Source organism: Esox lucius, chromosome 11, assembly GCF_011004845.1.
Source record: "Esox lucius isolate fEsoLuc1 chromosome 11, fEsoLuc1.pri, whole genome shotgun sequence".
NCBI lineage: Eukaryota > Metazoa > Chordata > Actinopteri > Esociformes > Esocidae > Esox > Esox lucius.
The window spans coordinates 42535469-42555262 of NC_047579.1; the positions used below are offsets into that span (position 1 = coordinate 42535469).

The 19794-nt window shown below is 43.8% G+C and overlaps 1 protein-coding gene across 1 annotated transcript in view; it reads right to left on the minus strand.

Moving 5' to 3' along the window:
* Positions 1 to 3310: 3310 nt before the first annotated feature.
* stat5a (signal transducer and activator of transcription 5a) overlaps positions 3311 to 19794 on the minus strand; it is a 99427-nt gene continuing 82943 nt past the window's right edge. The window contains exons 8-20 of the mRNA XM_010874813.4: positions 19351 to 19502; positions 18989 to 19144; positions 16445 to 16624; positions 13795 to 13882; positions 13308 to 13430; positions 12881 to 12973; positions 12552 to 12758; positions 10686 to 10780; positions 10144 to 10286; positions 9887 to 10042; positions 9644 to 9695; positions 9149 to 9253; positions 3311 to 6638 (exon numbers count right to left, since the gene is read on the minus strand). Of these exons, the coding sequence (XP_010873115.1) occupies positions 6515 to 6638; positions 9149 to 9253; positions 9644 to 9695; positions 9887 to 10042; positions 10144 to 10286; positions 10686 to 10780; positions 12552 to 12758; positions 12881 to 12973; positions 13308 to 13430; positions 13795 to 13882; positions 16445 to 16624; positions 18989 to 19144; positions 19351 to 19502 (1674 nt within the window). The 3' untranslated portion in view covers positions 3311 to 6514. The remainder of the gene's footprint in view (positions 6639 to 9148; positions 9254 to 9643; positions 9696 to 9886; positions 10043 to 10143; positions 10287 to 10685; positions 10781 to 12551; positions 12759 to 12880; positions 12974 to 13307; positions 13431 to 13794; positions 13883 to 16444; positions 16625 to 18988; positions 19145 to 19350; positions 19503 to 19794) is intronic.

Here is a 19794-nt window from a genome sequence, read left to right on the forward strand (position 1 = left end):
GAAATGCTTGTACCTGTATTTTTCCATCAATTCTGGAAAGACAGAACATAATGAGAAATATATTGTAGGAAAATCATTGGCCAGCCATTGTTTCCACTCAATTGACCTACATGTATTTCTTACTGGGAAATGTAACAGTTTAATTTCCTTTCTGAAATGATAACTTTAGATAGAAGATTTTAATATAAACAGGTGCTTTCAGCTCAAGTTGCTATAGACTAAAGTGGACTTCAACATCAGTATGGTATATAGTGGCTCTGAAAAGTACTCACCCCCCTTGGACTTGTCCACACTTTTTGTTGCATTTTGTTAGGGGTTTCTTGTTACTGATCAACACAATAAATGTCCACAATGTGTAAGGCCACAAATGAAAAATAAAATCTACAAATTGTTCTAAATTAATTTCAAATAGAAAACCAAGAAATATTGAATGATGTATTTACCGTCTTCAGCCAATATTTGTTAGAAGCAACTTTGGCAGCACCAGCTTTGTCTCCACCAGCTTTACACATCTGGACCACATTTTTTGCATATTCTTAATGTCAAAATTACTCAAGCCAGTTTTGATGGAGACCTTAGGTGAACAGCAATTTCCAATAATTTCCTCATATTCTCAATTGGATTGAGGTCCAGGCTTTAACTACAGCAACACAGGGGCTATTTAATGCCTTGGAAATGTTTCTAAATCCTAACTCTGGTTGAAGCATATGGAGAACCTTATTCCCACAATGGTATGATTATCTTCACGTCGTCGTTTTTGTTAGGAATTGTACAAGCCAACAGTGGGACCTCCCAGAGACAGGTGAATTTAACATGAAATAATGCAAAACACCTTGATTACACACATCAACTCTTTTCAACTAGTTACATGCCTTCTAAAGATGATTGGTTGCACCACAGCTCATTCAGAGGTCTCATAACATAGAGGGTGAATACATATGCAGTCAAATATTTTCTGCTTTATGTACAATATCTCACAAAAGTGAGTACACCCCTCACATTTGTGCAAATATTTGATTACATCTTTTCATGTGACAACACTGAAGAAATGACACTTTGCTACGATGTATAGTAGTAGAAGTGTACAGCTTGTATGACAGTGTAAATTTGCTGTCCCCTCAAAATAACTAATCACACAGCCATGTCTAAACAGCCTGCAACAAAAGTGAGTACACCCCAAATTGGGGCCAATTAGCCATTTTCCCTCCCTGGTGACTCTTTAGTGTTCCAAGGTCTCAGGTGTGAATGGCGAGCAGGTATTTTACATTTGGTGTTATCGCTCTCACGCAGCCTCATACTGGTCACTGGAAGTTCAACATGGCACCTCATGGCAAAGAACTGTCTGAGGATCTGAAAAAAATTATTGTTGCTCTACATAAAGATGGCCTAGGCTATAAGAAGATTGCCAAGACCCTGAAACTGAGCTGCAGCATGGTGCCCAAGACCATACAACGGTTTAACAGGACAGGTTCCACTCAGAACAGGCCTCGCCATGGTCGACCAAAGAAGTTGAGTGCATGTGCTCAGCGTCATTTCCAGAGGATGTCTTTGGGAAATAGACGTATGAGTGCTGCCAGCATTGCTGCAGAGGTTGAATGGGTGGGGGGTCAGCTTGTCAGAGCTCAGACCATACGCCACACACTGCATCAAATTGGTCTGCATGGCTGTCGTCCCAGAAGGAAGCCTCTTCTAAAGATGATGCACAAGAAAGCCCGCAAACAGTTTGCTGAAGACAAGCAGACTAAGGACATGGATTACTGGAACCATGTCCTGTGGTCTGATGAGACCAAGATAAACATATTTGGTTCAGATGGTGTCAAGCGTGTGTGGCGGCAACCAGGTGAGGAGTACAAAGACAAGTTTGTCTTGCCTACAGTCAAGCATGGTGGTGGGAGTGTCATGGTCTGGGGCTGCATGAGTGCTGTCGGCACTGGGGAGTTACAGTTCATTGAGGGAACCATGAATGCCAACATGTACTGTGATATACTGAAGCAGAGCATGATCCCCTCTCTTCAGAGACTGGGCCGCAGGGCAGTATTCCAACATGATAACAACCCCAAACACACCTCCAAGACGACCACTGACTTGATAAAGATGCTGAGGGTAAAGGTGATGGACTGGCCAAGCATGTCACCTAAACTCTATTGAGCATCTGTGGGGCATCCTCAAACGGAAGGTGGAGGAGCACAAGGTCTCTTAACATCCACCAGCTCTGTGATGTCATCATGGTGGAGTGGAGGAGGACTCCAGTTGCAACCTGTGAAGCTCTGGTGAACACCATGCACAAGAAGGTTAAGGCAGTGCTGGAAAATAATGGTGTCCAAAAAAAATATTGACCCTTTGGGCCCAATTTGGACATTTTCACTTAGGGGTGTACTCACTTTTGTTGCCAGCGGTTTAGACTGTGTGCTGAGTTATTTTGAGGGGACAGCAAATTTCCACCGTTATACAAGCTGTACACTCACTACTTTACATTGTAGCAAAGTGTCGTTTCTTGAGTGTAGTCACATGAAAATACATAAAACATTTACAAAAAAGTGAGGAGTGTTCTAACTTTTGTGAGATACTGTACATGTAATTAATTTAGAACAGTTTGCAGGTTTTATTTTACACTTTGACATTATGGACTGTCTTTGTGGTGATCCAGGGCAAAATGCCATGTTGTAATACAATAAAATATGGAAATGTCCAAGGGAGGATCCTGTTAAAGAAGACAAATAGACTTGCCGGCTCAAGGATTTGATCTAGCAACTTTTCAGTTACTGGTAAGATGCTTTATACTAGGCTATCTGGCATCTCATTATATAGTATAATATATAGCAGCTTAAATTCAGTTTGGTTTAGTGTGTGCTTGGAATATAAATCAGTTCTTCCGTGCATTTGATAATCACAATCTATAATGATAATATGTAATATAATAATGTCATAATGTATAACATGTATTACAAGCAATTCCTATCCCAGTCCCTTAACAGCAGAACGCTACACACATCAATGTTTCTGAAGACTAATGTAAGGATGCATTTTGTTGTGATTTGGTGGTGACAGGACATCCAAGGCCAGTCAGCAAGGCTGTTGAACAGCTGACCAGCAGGGTGTGGAACTATTCCTTTTCAATTCAGAATGTAAACTGATAACATTACAGCTATCATTTTCCCCCCATTATGTTTCTATAAGAACAAATGAATTACATCCAGATCGGACTACATTATTGAAATATGTCTTAAGTACAGTATTAGTACAGTTCAGAAAGTGAATGTGAACAAGCCATTAAATATATTTCAGTGACAAATGCTTTTTTGCGTTCATGTTACTGTGGGAATTATTTATAAAACTTTATTTTTTTCCCAATTCAGTTGCAGGTTTTCTTGTAACACATCCCATGTACTAAAACCAAAACCACAAACATGAAACTAACACTGAACAAAACACAGTGCCACGTACAGCTTCCAGAGTACATAGACTAAGGTGAAAACAGATAAAAGTTTGAAATTATCAGAAGAATGTTTAAAAAAAGGAAACATCACAATAATTCCCATTTAGATTTAACTCTTCAAAAAAACACAAGTAAAATCAAGAAATACAAAGACGAAAAACTAATTATTTTGACCTGGAAAAATAAAATCAACACATGAGAAAATACTTTAAATAATTTCAGCCGAACAAACAAGCACATAAGAAATGTTCTCGTTTGCCGGATGACTTCTATCTGGTACTTCTATAGTTTCTACCGCAATCAAATTAGATAGATATTAGCTAATCTTTAGATGTGACTAAGAAAAAAGTAATACAACCTTTTTCAAATTCGGTGAGTATAGATGACACAATGAAATGTAATGAAAAAATATGACTGTTTTCTTAGTCGCACCTGGTAAAACCCGATTTTTAACAACTTTGTTGATAGCGAGGAACAAATTCAATCACCGGATGGTAAATATAGTACACAGAGATTACACACGTGCCTTTTTTGAAGAGAAACATGTTTTGCCAAGCCCTACCGAGGTTCGACGTTTCTGCAAGCCTATGTAACGTTCCGCAACTAAATATTAGCTGATTTCTAGCTCCTTTAGTTGCGGGTAAAGGTAGTACTTCTAATGAAATTGCATTGACTTCCATTTCGTCAGGTGACTGCCCTCCTCAGGTCGTGCAAACGGGTAATATTCAGAGGGACCACAGAAGTAGACTGTAATAAAATAGAATTATGGTACAGAAAATAAATTCATATAAGGTGTACAGGTCGACTATTTCATTTTAACTTCATGAAATCAACCAAAAATAGGGTTTCGTTCCTGAGAGAAGGGTGTGAGTGTATAAGACTGCGAGGAAGTCCGGATTGTGTAGTGTTACAGCATGTGGTCATTACATTGTCCGACGGCTCGTGTGTAGGGGTTTACAGCATAACCATGGCAACAGGTGGGTCTATCGTCATATTACGTTCAGTTAGCGTGCTGTAGTTAAGGTGTATCCCCAGAAGCCGATACTCCTGGGAGTATATCATCCCCTACAACATATCGGCTCTACAAGGGGGAATAAGCCAGAATTTCCTTTCCCAACTCTATGATGAGTCAAGAGTTTAGTGGTCTCAAATATTATCTACACACCAAGCTAGTTATTTAGCTGGAATCGGGTAGTCACACAGAGACAGACATGCACATGCAGGTTTAGTGAAGTGACCATATGACATCAAACAGGACACCGGACTAGGGACAGACATAGCGACAGACAGACTGCCAGCCAGACCAGGCAACATGACTCGGGCATCTTCACTAATAGTCATCCACGTATAGGGGAAGTACTTCAACAGATGCACTGTATAAGCCAGTGTCCAAGTATTGGGACTCCCTCAATACAAGCTAATTGGTTTACGTGCAGATATCCCAGCTAAACTCAACCCCCACACAACCCAGTGACCTCTGCTTCCCAACACGCTTCACCATAGCTCCCCAATCAGACCTTCATTACAAAACGTTACCTCTGTACATTGCTTTTGTGTAATTACATGGTTGCATTTTACAAAACGGTATTGTCATGTTAGACTGCATCAGATGAGGGGATTCATTTTGAAAAACACAGAAAAGAGCGAACTGACTAAAATCACTTTAGCCCATTAATAGCCTAGTGAAGATATTTTTGAAGCCATACCTAAACATATACCTAAATGTTTGCACACACAATTCCTATTCATTTAGTAGACTACAAACTCTATGGGCTAATAGGCAGAATAGCCTTTAGATAACATTTTGTAAAAACAACCAGTAATTATGTTTTCATATAACTGTCAATCATTTCAACAGACGATCCTGTTTACCCGGCAGCGCACTATCACTAAAATAATTCCAGCATTCGAGTTCCAATGTGAACCTGCAATTTGATAAATGGGTAAAAGACATCTGTTACAAAAATAAAATAAATACATCTATGACATTTGGTAGGCTATCAGGCCAACTATAGCCTAAATAATAATGGTTATGCGCAGATGTCTGTCTGGACACATCTATGTCTTCGTAAAAAGTTAGACTAGGCTATATGGATAGCCTACAATTCGTCAATTTGCTTATGTTCACACAATAGCGTTACAATATTGTAATTGCACATTTTCTTTCGCATATAATTTTCATTGTTTTATTGCGATCATATTTCTATATATTGTGAAGTACTATTTCAGGTTCATTTAATGAATCCCAACTCAATCTGTCTGATTGCCTACAGTACATATCGCGCGTGCGATCTTTAGCGATTGGGATTTAGTCTCAACTTTATACATAGCTCTTACTTGACAGAATATAAGAATAAATATCCTCCAATAATGCTGCACAACTTCTGTTAAATATCGGATTTGATTATTATCAGATCTTTTAGGCAGAATTAACATAATGGGCCAGGCCTCAGCCTCATATTAACCCTCGTTATCACAGCCACTCCTATTTTGTTGAAACACACCACTGGTGGGAACATTTGCAAATTTTCTTCAGGTGGATTTTTGCATCAAAAATCTGTTGTCAATTGGTTGGAACTGGCTAACAACAACACATTCTTCAAGTTCTTTTTTTTTTGGCAGATGGCGTATTAGATGCAAAAAAATCATTAACCATTTACAAGATTAAAATAACAAAACAATAGGAAGGTATTACATCGTACAGTAGTTAATTTCTCCTATGGTTGTTGAGCACCCTCTTCCAAAAACCTTTGTTAGCATTGTGATCAAATAAAAATACATGCATGAATTTAATTACATTTCTTTTTCATACAATACTGTAACATGTTTTTTTTTTGCATTTATAACTAGTCTGGTTTACAGATATATAAGGAGACCAACTGAAACAAAGGTCACAGACATGCAGTTTGCGTGCTAAAAACAAAACAAAACAAAACAAAAAAACCATCACAACCATTATTAACATTGCACATTATAGCTCTCTGAAATAAAACAGGTGGAAATTAATGGAATTAAACCCACAAAAATGTCAAAAAGGGCAGGGTTCTTTTCTTGGTGTCAGGGGTCAGAGGTTGAAGGTCACGACTGCTGCCCACTCCACTGGCTCTCCATCGGTCGCCGCAGCAGCTCCTCCACATGTCGTGCCACGTCCATGGTGTCATCCAGGTCAAAGTCACCGTCCGCATCTAACATTGAGTCACTCCTGCAAAAACACAGGAAACAATTATAAACACAGGCCAGAGTCACCCTACTACAACACAGTTATAAACTCAGGTCAGAGACACTTCTACAACAGTTATAAACACAGGTCAAAGTCACCCTTCTACAACACAGTTATAAACACAGGTCAAAGTCACCCTTCTACAACACAGTTATAAACACTGGTCAGATCCACCCTTCTACAACACAGTTATAAACACAGGTCAGACTCGCCCTGCTACAACACAATTAAAAACACAGGTCACCGTCGCCCTACCAAAACACGGTTATAAAAACAGGTCAGAGTCACCCTGCTACAACACAGTTATAAACACAGGTCAGAGTTGGCCTGCTACAACACAGTTATAAACACAGGTCAGAGTCACCCTGCTACAACACAGTTATAAACACAGGTCAGAGTCGGCCTGCTACAATCAATCAAATGAATGACAACAGCAGTTGTCACAAAGTGCTTTACAGAGACACCCGGCCTTAAACCCCAAGGAGCAAACAACAGTAGTGTTGAATTTCAGTGGCTAGGAAAAACTCCCTAAGAAGGTCGAATTTTAGGAAGAAACCTAGAGAGGACCCAGGCTCAGAGGGGTGACCAGTCCTCTTCTGGCTGTGCCGGGTGAGATATTAAGAGTCCAATTGGAATAATAAATACATTTCTCTGGGCTAAATCCAGAGTCTATTTAATTTTAGACTAGGTCAGAAGTATGACCAGGTGGACAAGGACAGGGACAGCAACGGGCCCCCCAAACCAGGTAATCCGCAGGTGTGGACCAGGACCTCATCTCCTCTAAAATTTTAAACTGGAGGAGACTGAAAAAAAGTTAGTAGTGCATTCCTCATATCCCCCAGCACAATAATATAGCAGCGTAACACCTTAAAACTGAGACGGGTGGGGTCCGGTGACACTATGGCAACACAGTTATAAACACACATCAGAGTCACCCTGCCACATCAGAGTTATAAACACAGGTCGGACTCTCTCTGCAATAACACAGTTATAAACACAGGTCAGAGTTGGCCGGCTACAACACAGTTATAAACACACGTAAGAGTCGCCCCGGCCACAACACAGTTATAAACACAGGTCAGAGTCGCCCTGCTACAACACAGTTATAAATACAGGTCAGAGTCGGCCTGCTACAACACAGTTATAAACACAGGTAAGAGTCGCCCTGCCACAACACAGTTATAAACACAGGTCAGAGTCGGCCTGCTACAACACAGTTATAAACACAGGTCAGTGTCGCCCTAACAAAACACAGTTATAAACACAGTTCAGAGTCATTCCTGCAACAACAAAGTTATAAACACAGGTAAGAGTCGCCCTGCCACAACACAGTTATAAACACAGGTCAGAGTTGGCCTGCTACAACACAGGTCAGTGCCCCAACACAGTTATAAACACAGGTCAAAGTCGCCCTGCTAGAACACAGTTATAAACATAGGTCAGAGTCGCCCTGCCACAACACAGTTAAAAATACAGGTCACCGTCAACCTACAAAAACACAGTTATAAATACAGTTCAGAGTAATTTCTGCAACAACACAGTTATAAACACAGGTCAGAGTCACCCTGCTACAACACATTTATAAACACAGGTCAGAGTCGCCCTGCTACATTACAGTTATAAACACAGGTCAGTGTCGCCCTGCTACAACACAGTTATAAACACAGGTAAGAAACACTTCTACAACACAGTTATAAACACAGGTCAGAGTCGCCCTGCCACAACACAGTTATAAACACAGGTAAGAGTCGCCCTGCCACAACATAGTTATAAACACAGGTCAGAGTCGGCCTGCTACAACACAGTTATAAACACAGGTCAGAGACACTTCTACAACATAGTTATAAACACAGATCTGATTCACCCTTCTACAACACAGTTATTAACACAGGTCAGATTCACCCTACCACAACATAGTAATAAACACAGGTCAGAGTTGCCCTGCTACAACACATTTATAAACACAGGTCAGTGTCGCCCTGCTACAACACAGTTATAAACACAGGTCAGAGTTGGCCTGCTACAACACAGTTATAAACACAGGTCAGTGTCACAACACTGTTATAAACATAGGTCACCGTCGCCCTAACAAAACACGGTTATAAACACAGTTCAGAGTCATTCCTGCAACAACACAGTTATAAACACAGGTCAAAGTCGCCCTGCTAGAACACAGTTATAAACATAGGTCAAAGTCGCCCTGCCACAACACAGTTAAAAACACAGGTCACCGTCAACCTACAAAAACACAGTTATAAATACAGTTCAGAGTAATTTCTGCAACAACACAGTTATAAACACAGGTCAGAGTCACCCTGCTACAACACATTTATAAACACAGGTCAGAGTCGCCCTGCTACAACACAGTTATAAACACAGGTCAGTGTCGCCCTGCTACAACAGTTATAAACACAGATTAGAGTCGCCCTGCTACAACAGAGGGAGCAGCTATAACCACCAGTCATCAGGCACTAGCACACATCGGTACTCACATGGGTGGGTACATGCCGTAGTTTTGAGGGTGACTGACAGCAGGGGAGGCACCATGATCCATGTACGTGGGGTTGGTCGTTGGGTCGGGATTGGCTGTGGTGAACCTGAAGACAGAACAGAGAACAACATCACTATGAATGCCACTCTCACCATGACTCACCTCCCTTTCTCTGTCTCCTCTTCCGCTCTCTATTTCATTACGAGCAGTTCCTTTGCACAGCTGTAACAGGCCCGGCAGGGCGCTGGGCTGCCTCCTCTGGAGTGCTCCCACACTGAGCCCCAAAGCCCAGGGATGCACCACTAACTCATTACCCTGACTAAGTGCAGTGATGAGAGGGAGAGAGAGCTGCTCAGGTCCGCAGATGCTGGGCTCTAATTGGCTCCTCCGTCTGGAGAAGAGACCTAATGGTTGATCTGCATTCAGGCCTCACTGTTAGGTGATTAAACATGCCCTGTCGCCACGGAGAGAGAATCAGAGCAAAAGAGATACTTACTCTGGCACTACTTGTTTGATCTGCGGTTTCACATATCCATCCACTGGTTTGGCTATAAGACAGAAAGGTCACAGGTCAGTCAAGAAGAAGTTCTGACTTAAGATATGTTGCACATTAACCGGGTCCTCAGTAGAAAGGTCCTCAGTGGGACATCCTAAATCCAACCAAATTACTATCTAATTATAATAATTCAATCATTTTCTTATTTTGTTATTTATTGGAATACAAAGGTTAGAAACATACACAGAAGGGGCGTGTAGTATTTGGAGAAGACTTCGTCCTTGGGTCGGTCTGGGTACAGGAACAGCAGGTGGTTCAGATCGCTGATGCGGTCAGCCAGAGAGCGAATGGAAAAGTCTTTGGTTGTGTATGGCATTAAGTTCCACACCATTCTCTCCCCTGGAAACACACCACCACACACTTCATTGTTACAGACCATTTTGTCAAAGCTAAATTGATTAATTGTCCAACTTACTAAGTGATGGACGGATTGTCAGTACCTGCTTTATTAGGGTTCTCAGCCACCCAGGCAATGGTGATTCCCCCAATCTCAGAGTCACTGAAGCGGAGCAAGAAAGTCCCGTTAGGTTTGGACATCAACATGTCCTGTGCCTGCTGCTTGTTTACGAAGCCCAGGATCGCCCTGCAGATAGAGAATGGAAGGCCAGAGGAAAATCAATTGTTACATGCCTCGTCACGCCTCTCCCATTCCTCTTCAGTATTTTCATGACCATGACACATTACAGGTGGAGACAACTATCTCCATGTTAAAGCCGTGTTCACGGTGGTGGGAGCCTTTGGGCAGGCTGGTTGAGATTTAAATCTTATGGGAGGCTGAAACAGCATGAGGGCTTTAGAGAAAAGCACATTACAGCTGTCATTCAAAGCACAACAAGGAGTTCCTCATCCAGCCATGTTCTCTAATTTCCCACTCTACCTCACACTACAGCTGCTATACTTGCACGTCTCATTTTTGACAGGTTATTCTGGAGAGATTTTTTTTTATAAAATTCTAGTATAAACCTATATAAAAAATTCTTACCCATCATTCCAGTGTGGTTTGAGATGTTTTTTTGTTAGTTCCATGACCCCATCGAACCACTGCCAGAATGTGAAGTTCCTGCCAGGTAGACTCTCCTGTAAGATAGAGTGATTTGGCCATTGAATTTAACACAACCAATACATTACCAGTCCATCCTTAACCTTTCGTCACTCAAAAAGAGCAGAGTTAAGGAGCAATCTCAGTCAGCAGTGAGAAATGTTCTCCAGAGTTCAGCTGAACCCCTTCCATTCATCCATCCATTCATCCATCCATTCATCGATCCCCCCCCCCCCCCCCCATCCCTCACGAACACAGAGGACATCGTGTCCTCATCCGTCTGTTCACATCGGACTGACCGTGGTAGCAATGCAGAGAGAACACTGGGTTTGTGTGTGTGTCTATTCGGTGTGCGTCGCTAAGTGACCGCTAAAGGGGCATGTTCCTGCTGCTGGCCCTCTCTCCGCGGTCTCTAATGAGGCTGATGCTCCGTGGTGAATGAGGACTGAATGTCAGTGTGCTCTCAGTCATCAGGGGCTGCTTAGTAGGAGCCAATGAGGCCTGGGCCTGAACAGGCCTATTAACCAGGCCTACGGAGCTCACGACCAGCCAACTGGAGCTCATCAAAACTATACCTGTATCCAAAATGGCTCCCTACACTCTCCCTGTGGGTTTAATGGGCCTGGAGTACACTATGTAGGGTGTCATTTGGAAGCCCAGTTTGGAGAGAAAACACACCAAGCACACTCTCAGCCTGTGGCGAACTGGTCTGCATGCAGCTACAGAGGAATCATTAGACGGGAGTTGTTGCACGAACAAACGTTGTAGAACAATGGTACTCGTTTGTGTTGTTTAATAACTGTATCCAAACTGCATTCATATGTCTACAGAATGTCAGCACACTAGATTCACTGCAATTCCCACCTCTTCCATCTGGTAATGTTTTAATTAGCATTCTAACCCACCGACAGATGAGAGACTACTCAAAGATGACTTCCTAAAAAGTAACTAGACTCCTTCCACTGGTATCTGTGGATGAATTGTCCCAAACAAAAAATACATGATCCTGGGTGACTCCCAGGTCAACATCTCCAGGGCAAATTATCAGCCAACAACAAGCTGTCTAAATGTCCATGAATGTTTAATGCATGTTTCAAATTAATATAGTGGGTTCGGAGTAGATTTTGGTATTTGCCAGCAGGATTGTGCCAGGTGAAATGATCAACTTAGGTAGGGTGTTAAGGGACTACAGAGATGTCACCTTGCCTACTCTGGGATTCAATCTAGAACTCTTTGGGTTAATGATGCAAGGCTCTAACCATTATGCTACCATGCCGCCCTAAACATAAACTAATGATAAATAGATCAAGCAGGCATTGTAAATACTGTCCAGTGAATAAAAACAAAAGCCTGCCTGACACCATGGGCCTCCTGGTCCCACATAACACGCCGTTGCCTACGTAGTGCAGGACCTTCTGATGGAAAACGGTGTACTACCGAGGAACTGGGACCAGGTCATGTTTTGGTCTTACCCTATTGAAATGGGACCAGGTCATGGTCATGTTATGGTCCTACCCTGTTGAACTGGGACCAGGTCATGGTCATGTTATGGTCCTACCCTGTTGAACTGGGACCAGGTCATGGTCATGTTACGGTCTTACCCTTTTTCAATTGGGACATGGTCATGGTCATGTTACGGTCTTACCGAGGTGAACTGGGACAAGGTCATGGTCATGTTACGGTCTTACCCTGCTGAACTGGGACCAGGTCATGGTCATGTTTCGGTCTTACCCTGTTGAACTGGTATTGTACTTGTACATGTTCAATGACAATAAAGTTTATTCTAATCTAATCATGTTATGGTCTTACCCTGTTGAACTGGGACCAGGTCATGGTCATGTTACGGTAGTCGTCAGGGTTGATGCTGGAGCTGCTGAATGCTTTCTGGGCCAGGAACACCAGGTTCTCCTCCGAGAGGCCACGGTTACTCTGCACCTCGGCCTTGTACTTCATGTTGAGGGCCTCACACAGCTGGGGCCACAGCACCTTGTCGGGGACCAGAAAGGGCACCCGCCCCTGGGGAGAGGACAGCCAAGAGGAATAAAGCCTTCAAACCAGGGCAAGGCCAGGGTCCATCAGGAGAAAACAGACTCACGTAAAACATTCTCAAACGTGCCGCGACGTCACGATGAACTCACCGGTTCAGCAAAAGCGTTGTCCCACAGCACCGTCGCCGTGGCGTTGTTGTCTTGGCTACCGTGTACGATCACGACCACAGGAAGTGATAACGTCTGCCAGTGAGAGGGGGAAGATGAGGTCAGAGGTCATCATAAACCCAACAGTGTTCATTACAGTGTGCAGTTGTGCAGAGTGCTACTCGTTTAAGATGTTTTCACTCCAACCAGCTGTGCAGTGGCTTTGTGTTCTGACTAAACAGTCCATGCCGGGAGAGGAGTCAGTGTGTCTTTTATCACACGGCCTTTACAAATGACTACTTAAGAAAATAGGAAATTTGACTGGAGCCACAGTGCCGTTCTGGCCTTGTCCACAGCTCATCTCTTCTTAAACCTGTTGGTATTTTCAGGTTAACAAAATAGTACGGTGATCTGGGCAACTGCTTCTCACCTTAACCTGAAAGACCAGCTCGTTTCCCCCAACACTGAACTGGGACTCAAACAGAATGGTGAACTTCTCCTCTGTCACAGACTCAGCACCTCGCCGATCTGAGCGCTTGATCCTCTTCAAAGACTGGGTGAAAAGGGTCAGAGAGGGTCATTTGAGAGGACAGCAGCTGCTTTCCGGAAACACACATACACACAGGTCATCCCTTTGCATTCCAGGGCCACAGTAGACATGGACATGGAGGACCTAGGGAATGTGACACTATATTTGGGTTATCTGAATGAATGCCAATGCAGGATATAGACATGTACACTGGACATGCTGGGATTTGTCTTGGACGAGAATGTTTTTTAAGTGCAGCATTACTGATTGAGTCTCTCTGTGCTCATCCATCGCTACCCTGTGCTCATCCATACTCGACCCTTTGCTCATCCATACTCTGCTCTCTAATCATCCTGACTATGACCTCTTCATCCATACTCTGCCTCACCATGTTCCTGAAGTGGGCGCTGAGAGTTCCTGTAGTCTGGTGGTACTCCATCACACAGTTGTTGTTTAGGATCTCTCCACTGCTGTCACTGGTGGAGGAGGGACAGTACCATCAGTTGACTACACCCCTGGAGCCATGAAACATTTACTATTTTCTTGCCTAAATCATTATTCCTCAATGATTTTCCCCAGGGCTAAGAACAAACTTGATGGTGTTCAGCAATCTCATAAAATTGGCTTGGTGCCCTTAAGGGAGGGTACATGAAGTACTGAAAACAAGGGTGCCAAAAATGCTGACACTGAAAGATGCAACCTGTGATATTTGGCCACTGGTGTCCAAGTGTCGCAGTTGAGCTAAAAAGAGTCTCAAAAATATGTATGTAATGATTTATGTACCATGAATGCAAACCCACTTTCTTTCAAACTTGGAATTTAATGGTTAACTGAGGTAGATTAGATTATGCAAATATAAACAACATATTTCACATCCAGCAAAAGAAAATTAGAGGTTAAACAAATTACTTAGTAAATCGCAAAAATCCCTGACAGTATCTTTAATTATCTCTTGGAAAACTGCAATATATGTAGCTCATCACCTTTGTCGTCAATTTTATACAGCTTGTTTTGTCATGTTTATCAAGGATGCCAATCATTTATTTTTGAGGTGACTGTATTGTGTTTTGAACAGTTTTCTGTAACAAAAAAATATTTGCAATCAGTGATATTCCACTGTGGCATTGCTTACGTTAAATCAATTTAGTAACCACAGAGGCTCCTGCAGACCATGGCTCTGTTTGTAGAAGACCCAGATGGTGAGCACAGCTTTCTTTTAAGTTGTACACTATTACCTTCAAGTCTCCATCACCTGTTTATACTTGCCTGTTGTCTGTCACTGTCAAGGCCAGTTAGGCCTAAAACATCAAACATTTAACATAAAAATTGGGGGGTTATTCATGATTGGCATTGCACCATTTCCTTTGATTATTGTTGTTTCTGGCAGCAACTCAACATAACTTGGTTAAGCGCTAAAAACACCAGGCCAACTAATCATCAAACCGTTGAGCAAGACTACCTTCATAAATGGTATTCTTGAAAAATCAACACATACAAGTATTTGATAAACCGCCGATTTTGCAGGTTTTCCTACTAACAAAGCATGTAGAGGTCTGTAATCCAGAAAATCACATTGTATGATTTTTAAATAATCAATTTGTGTTTTATTGCATGACATAAGTACCTGTTTGAACTCGTTACCTGTATAAAAGACACCTGTTCACACACTTAATCAAACATACTCCAACCTCTCCACAATGGCCAAGACCAGAAAGCTGTGTAAGGACATCAGGGATAAATTGTAGACCTGCACGAGGCTGGAATGGGCTACAGGACCATAGGCAAGCAGCTTGGTGAGAAGGCAACAACTGTTGACGCAATTATTAGAAAATGGAAGAAGTTCAAGATGACGGTCAATCTCCCTCTGTCTGGGGCTCCATGCAAGATCTCACCTCATGGGGCATCAATGATCATGAGGAAGGTGAGGGATCAGCCCAGAACTACACGGCAGGACCTGGTCAATGACCTGAAGAAAACTGCGACCACAGTCGCAAAGAAAACCATTAGTAACACACTACGCCGTCATGGATTAAAATCCTGCAGCGCACGCAAGGTACCCCTGCTCAAGCCAACCCATGTCCAGGCCCGTCTGAAGTTTGCCAATGACCATCTGAATGATCCACAGGAGGAATGGGAGAAGGTCACGTGGTCTGATGAGACAAAAATAGAGCTTTTTGGTCTAAACTCCACTCGCCGTGTTTGAAGGAAGAAGGATGAGTACAACCCCAAGGACACCATCCCAACCATGAAGCATGGAGGTGGAAACATCATTCTTTGGAGATGCTTTTCTGCAAAGGGGACAGGACGACTGCACCGTATTGAGGGGAGGATGGATGGGGCCATGTATCACAATATCTAGGCCAACAACCTCCTTCCCTCAGTTAATGCATTGAAGATGGGTCATGGCTGGGTCTTCCAGCATGACAACGACCCGAAACACACAGCCAAGGCAACTAAGGAGTGGCTCCGTAAGATGCATCTCAAGGTCCTGGAGTGGCCTAGCCAGTCTCCAGACCTGAACCCAATAGAAAATCTTTGGAGGGAGCTGAAAGTCTGTATTGCCCAGCGACAGCCCCGAAACCTGAAGGATCTGGAGAAGGTCTGTATGGAGGAGTGGGCCAAAATCTCTGGTGCAGTGTGTGCAAACCTGGTCAACAACTACAGGAAACGTATGATCTCTGTAATTGCAAACAAATGTTTCTGTACCAAATATTAAGTTCTGCTTTTCTGATGTATCAAATACTTATGTCATGCAATAAAATGCAAATTACTTAAAAATCATACAATGTGATTTTCTGGATTTTTGTTTTAGATTCCGTCACTCACATTTGAAGAGTACCTATGATAAAAATTACAGACCTCTACATGCTTTGTAAGTGGGAAAACCTGCAAAATTGGAAGTGTTTCAAATACTTGTTCTCCCCACTGTAAATATAAATGTATAGATCCAAAATGTTTGCAGGAACTTCACATTGCCCCTTTAAGGTTGCAGCTCCAGTCGGTGTCATCAGGGATAATAGGACTGTGCAGTGACTTACTTCCTGGTGTTCTCGTTCTTCAGAAGAGCCTTGGCCTGCTGCTCGCTAATGATGGTGGCCTTCACCTGTGGGGGGTTCATGTGCACGTTGAGTTTCCCACCCACTAGGAGGCGCACTGTGGCTGCAAACTTGGTCTGGGTCTTCAACACCTGTGGGGGCTGCTTCTCTATGATAAAGGTGCTGAAGAAATAAAAAAAAAAGGAAGCGTGAGCGTGATTGTGGAACACAGTGATAGGGAGAAAAGTGAGGAGAAAGTGAGAAAGTGAAATAAAGATAAAGAGGGAGAATGAGAGAGAGAGAGAGAGAGAGAGAAAGAGGAAGAGAAAGAACACAAATGGAGGGAATAAGATGTCAGATTTTGATGTTCCCACAGACACACAGACATATACCGCCACACACACACACGCGCCTAACCACCCAAACTCACACACAGACAGACAGACTGACAGCATTTATTCCTGGAGGAAGGGCTTTGTAGTAGAGTGTCTGGTGTGTTTTAGGGCTTTGCTGATAATACTCAAGGTAAGGAAAAGCCCCCCCCTCCACTGGATGCCCTCCGGCCTCCCTCAGGTATCTGCTGGGGTTTACGGTGGGATGTGGTTGTGCATAAGGGCAGGACAGAGGAGTGTGAGAGCAGAGGAAACACCAGGACGGCAGTCTGAGGACGCTCTCAACGCTTGGCGTCTGTGGCCTAACGGACATCGTTCTGACAGTGACACAGATTCGGTGCATTATGGGTATCTATGGGGACAACAGCTGGGACGGCGAGGCAGCAGGGGATTTCTGGAAGCACTCAGAAGACTCGCTAAACCAGTCAAAGTGGCTGAAGTGCTGATCCTGGCTGACAGACAATGCCTCCAGGGCCACAACACTGAACTTCAGCTAATTGCAGGGTTCCTTTTTTCCAAGTCTCCCCCATATTGTAGGGTGTCTGGCTCGCCCACTAACACTGTCTGTCCTGGCAACGATTGTGTCAGCTCTTGTAATTTGAATCCATCATTGCTCTCCTCCTCGGTTCTTCTCCTTCGTCTCTGTCTGTCCTTTGCTGAACACTTCCCTCCTCGTCTGGTTCCATTTCCACAGACAATTTGGGTATGACACCTAATGGGTGCATGCTCTCACTGTATGCACAACCTGACACTTTTCTAAGATTAACGAAGCTCCCTTACTTCAGAACTCTTCTCACTACCAATTGTTATACAGCGTAAGCTTAAGTTTCCACCTGGTATTTTATTTAGTACTTCTGTACATTCTAGTGAAAAGCAGTCATGGTGAAGTTTTCCTTGACCTAAATGTTTAGATCCGCTAATAAGCAAATGTGCCTGCCGGAGCAGGCCCAATTTGTGTTCTAGAAAATTATCTTCACCTTATTGTGCATCTGCAACAATTGCCTTCCACTGGGTGGATAAGGCTGGGTCATACCCCTATGGCTCTTCACAGGGAGGGGAACACAGTGGAACAAACTCAGTAGAGACAAAGTGGTGAAGCACAGGGTGAAGCACAGCCTTTTCCTGGAAGTATTTTCCTGTTGCAAAGGCATTTCCAGTCAACAAAGTTGAACCAGCATGTGCTGCTCTATAGCTGGCCTCCCCCTCTCCCTCCATCTATAGCAGGCCTCCCCCTCTCCCTCCATCTATAGCAGGCCTCCCCCTCTCCCTCCATCTATAGCAGGCCTCCCCCTCTCCCTCCATCTATAGCAGGCCTCCCCCTCTCCCTCCATCTCTAGCAGGCCTCCCCCTCTCCCTCCATCTATAGCAGGCCTCCCCCTCTCCCTCCATCTATAGAAGACCTCCCCCTCTCCCTCCATCTCTAGCAGGCCTCCCCCTCTCCCTCCATCTCTAGCAGGCCTCCCCCTCTCCCTCCATCTCTAGCAGGCCTCCCCCTCTCCCTCCATCTCTAGCAGGCCTCCCCCTCTCCCTCCATCTCTAGCAGGCCTCCCCCTCTCCCTCCATCTCTAGTAGGCCTCCCCCTCTCCCTCCATCTCTAGCTGGCCATTGGCAGGTTCTGCAGAGCCAAACAAACAGGCATTTACACACAAAGACACACACATTATTCTCCCCATTTATAAAGTGAAACCGAAGGCACACCAATACATACACATACACCACTCTTTCATGCTCCACATACTGCACGGGTTCTGTAGCTACAGTGTGAGTCATTTCCAGTACAAGCCTCTTTCCAGCTCTAATGTAATTCTGGTAATAAATGTCACCTGGTTCTCTATTGACCACACATGAAATCAGAGGTTGTGTAAGTAAAATAAAGTGAAAGGTTCCCACACAGTGTGCTACATAGGAAATAATGTGGCTAACAGTTATGACGTACTCTGTTCAGTCCTGTGACAAGAGAGGGGGAAGCACACACCCACACACTCACACCCTCACACACACACACACACACACACCCACACACACACACCCTCACACACACACACACACACACACACACCATCCTATTCACACAAAGTGCAACTCACATAACCCTTGGACTTTAATGATGAACTAAAGAAACGTAACACACACACACACACACACACACACACACCTGGTGACCAGTGCTGAGATGATGTCCGTTACGGTGCTGTTGAGGTCGTTCAGTAGCTCCTCAATGGGTCCAGGTATGGGCAGCTGTTGTCTCAGATGTTCTGCTCTCCTGATTTGCTGCCTATTCTGCCAGATAGTCTCTGCCAGCTTCTCACACCTGAGAGAGAGCGAGACGCACACTCAACAACAGACAACAAGGGTGTCAAACTAGACAAAGACCACCCAGCTTTCAGAGGCTAGCCCTCACCAGCTCAGACCATCTGACATAGAGGACTTCCCAGAGACGACTCAAGTTAACCTAGTGGTGCCGATAAACTGGATGGCCCCTGGCCCGGAGTAATGTGAGGACGAAGGGGGTCTCACCAGGACTGCAGGATGTCCAGCCCCCCCTCTGGAGGACCCCCATTGCCAGCCAGCTGTTGCCGTCTCTTCCACTGGATCAGCTCATCGTCCAGGATAATGGTCTGCTGTTTCCTCATCAGCTGCAAACTCTTCTGGTGCTTCTCAGCCAGGTCCTAGAGACACAGGCAATAACACACACAGGCATGCGCACACAGACACAGACACACACACACACACGTCTCATAGCCTATTTCCTCTTACATCTTCACAGCTTTAAATAATGACAAATACAAAATAACTGCAGTTCGCTACAACTTTGTAAGTGTGTGTGTGTGTCTGTGTGTGTGGTCTATAAAGAGGTGGTTGTAGTTTATCAGTCTGTATTTCTGTAGTGTGGTCTATAAAGAGGAGGTTGTAGTTTACCAGTCTGTATTTCAGTAGTGTGGTCTATAAAGAGGTGGTTGT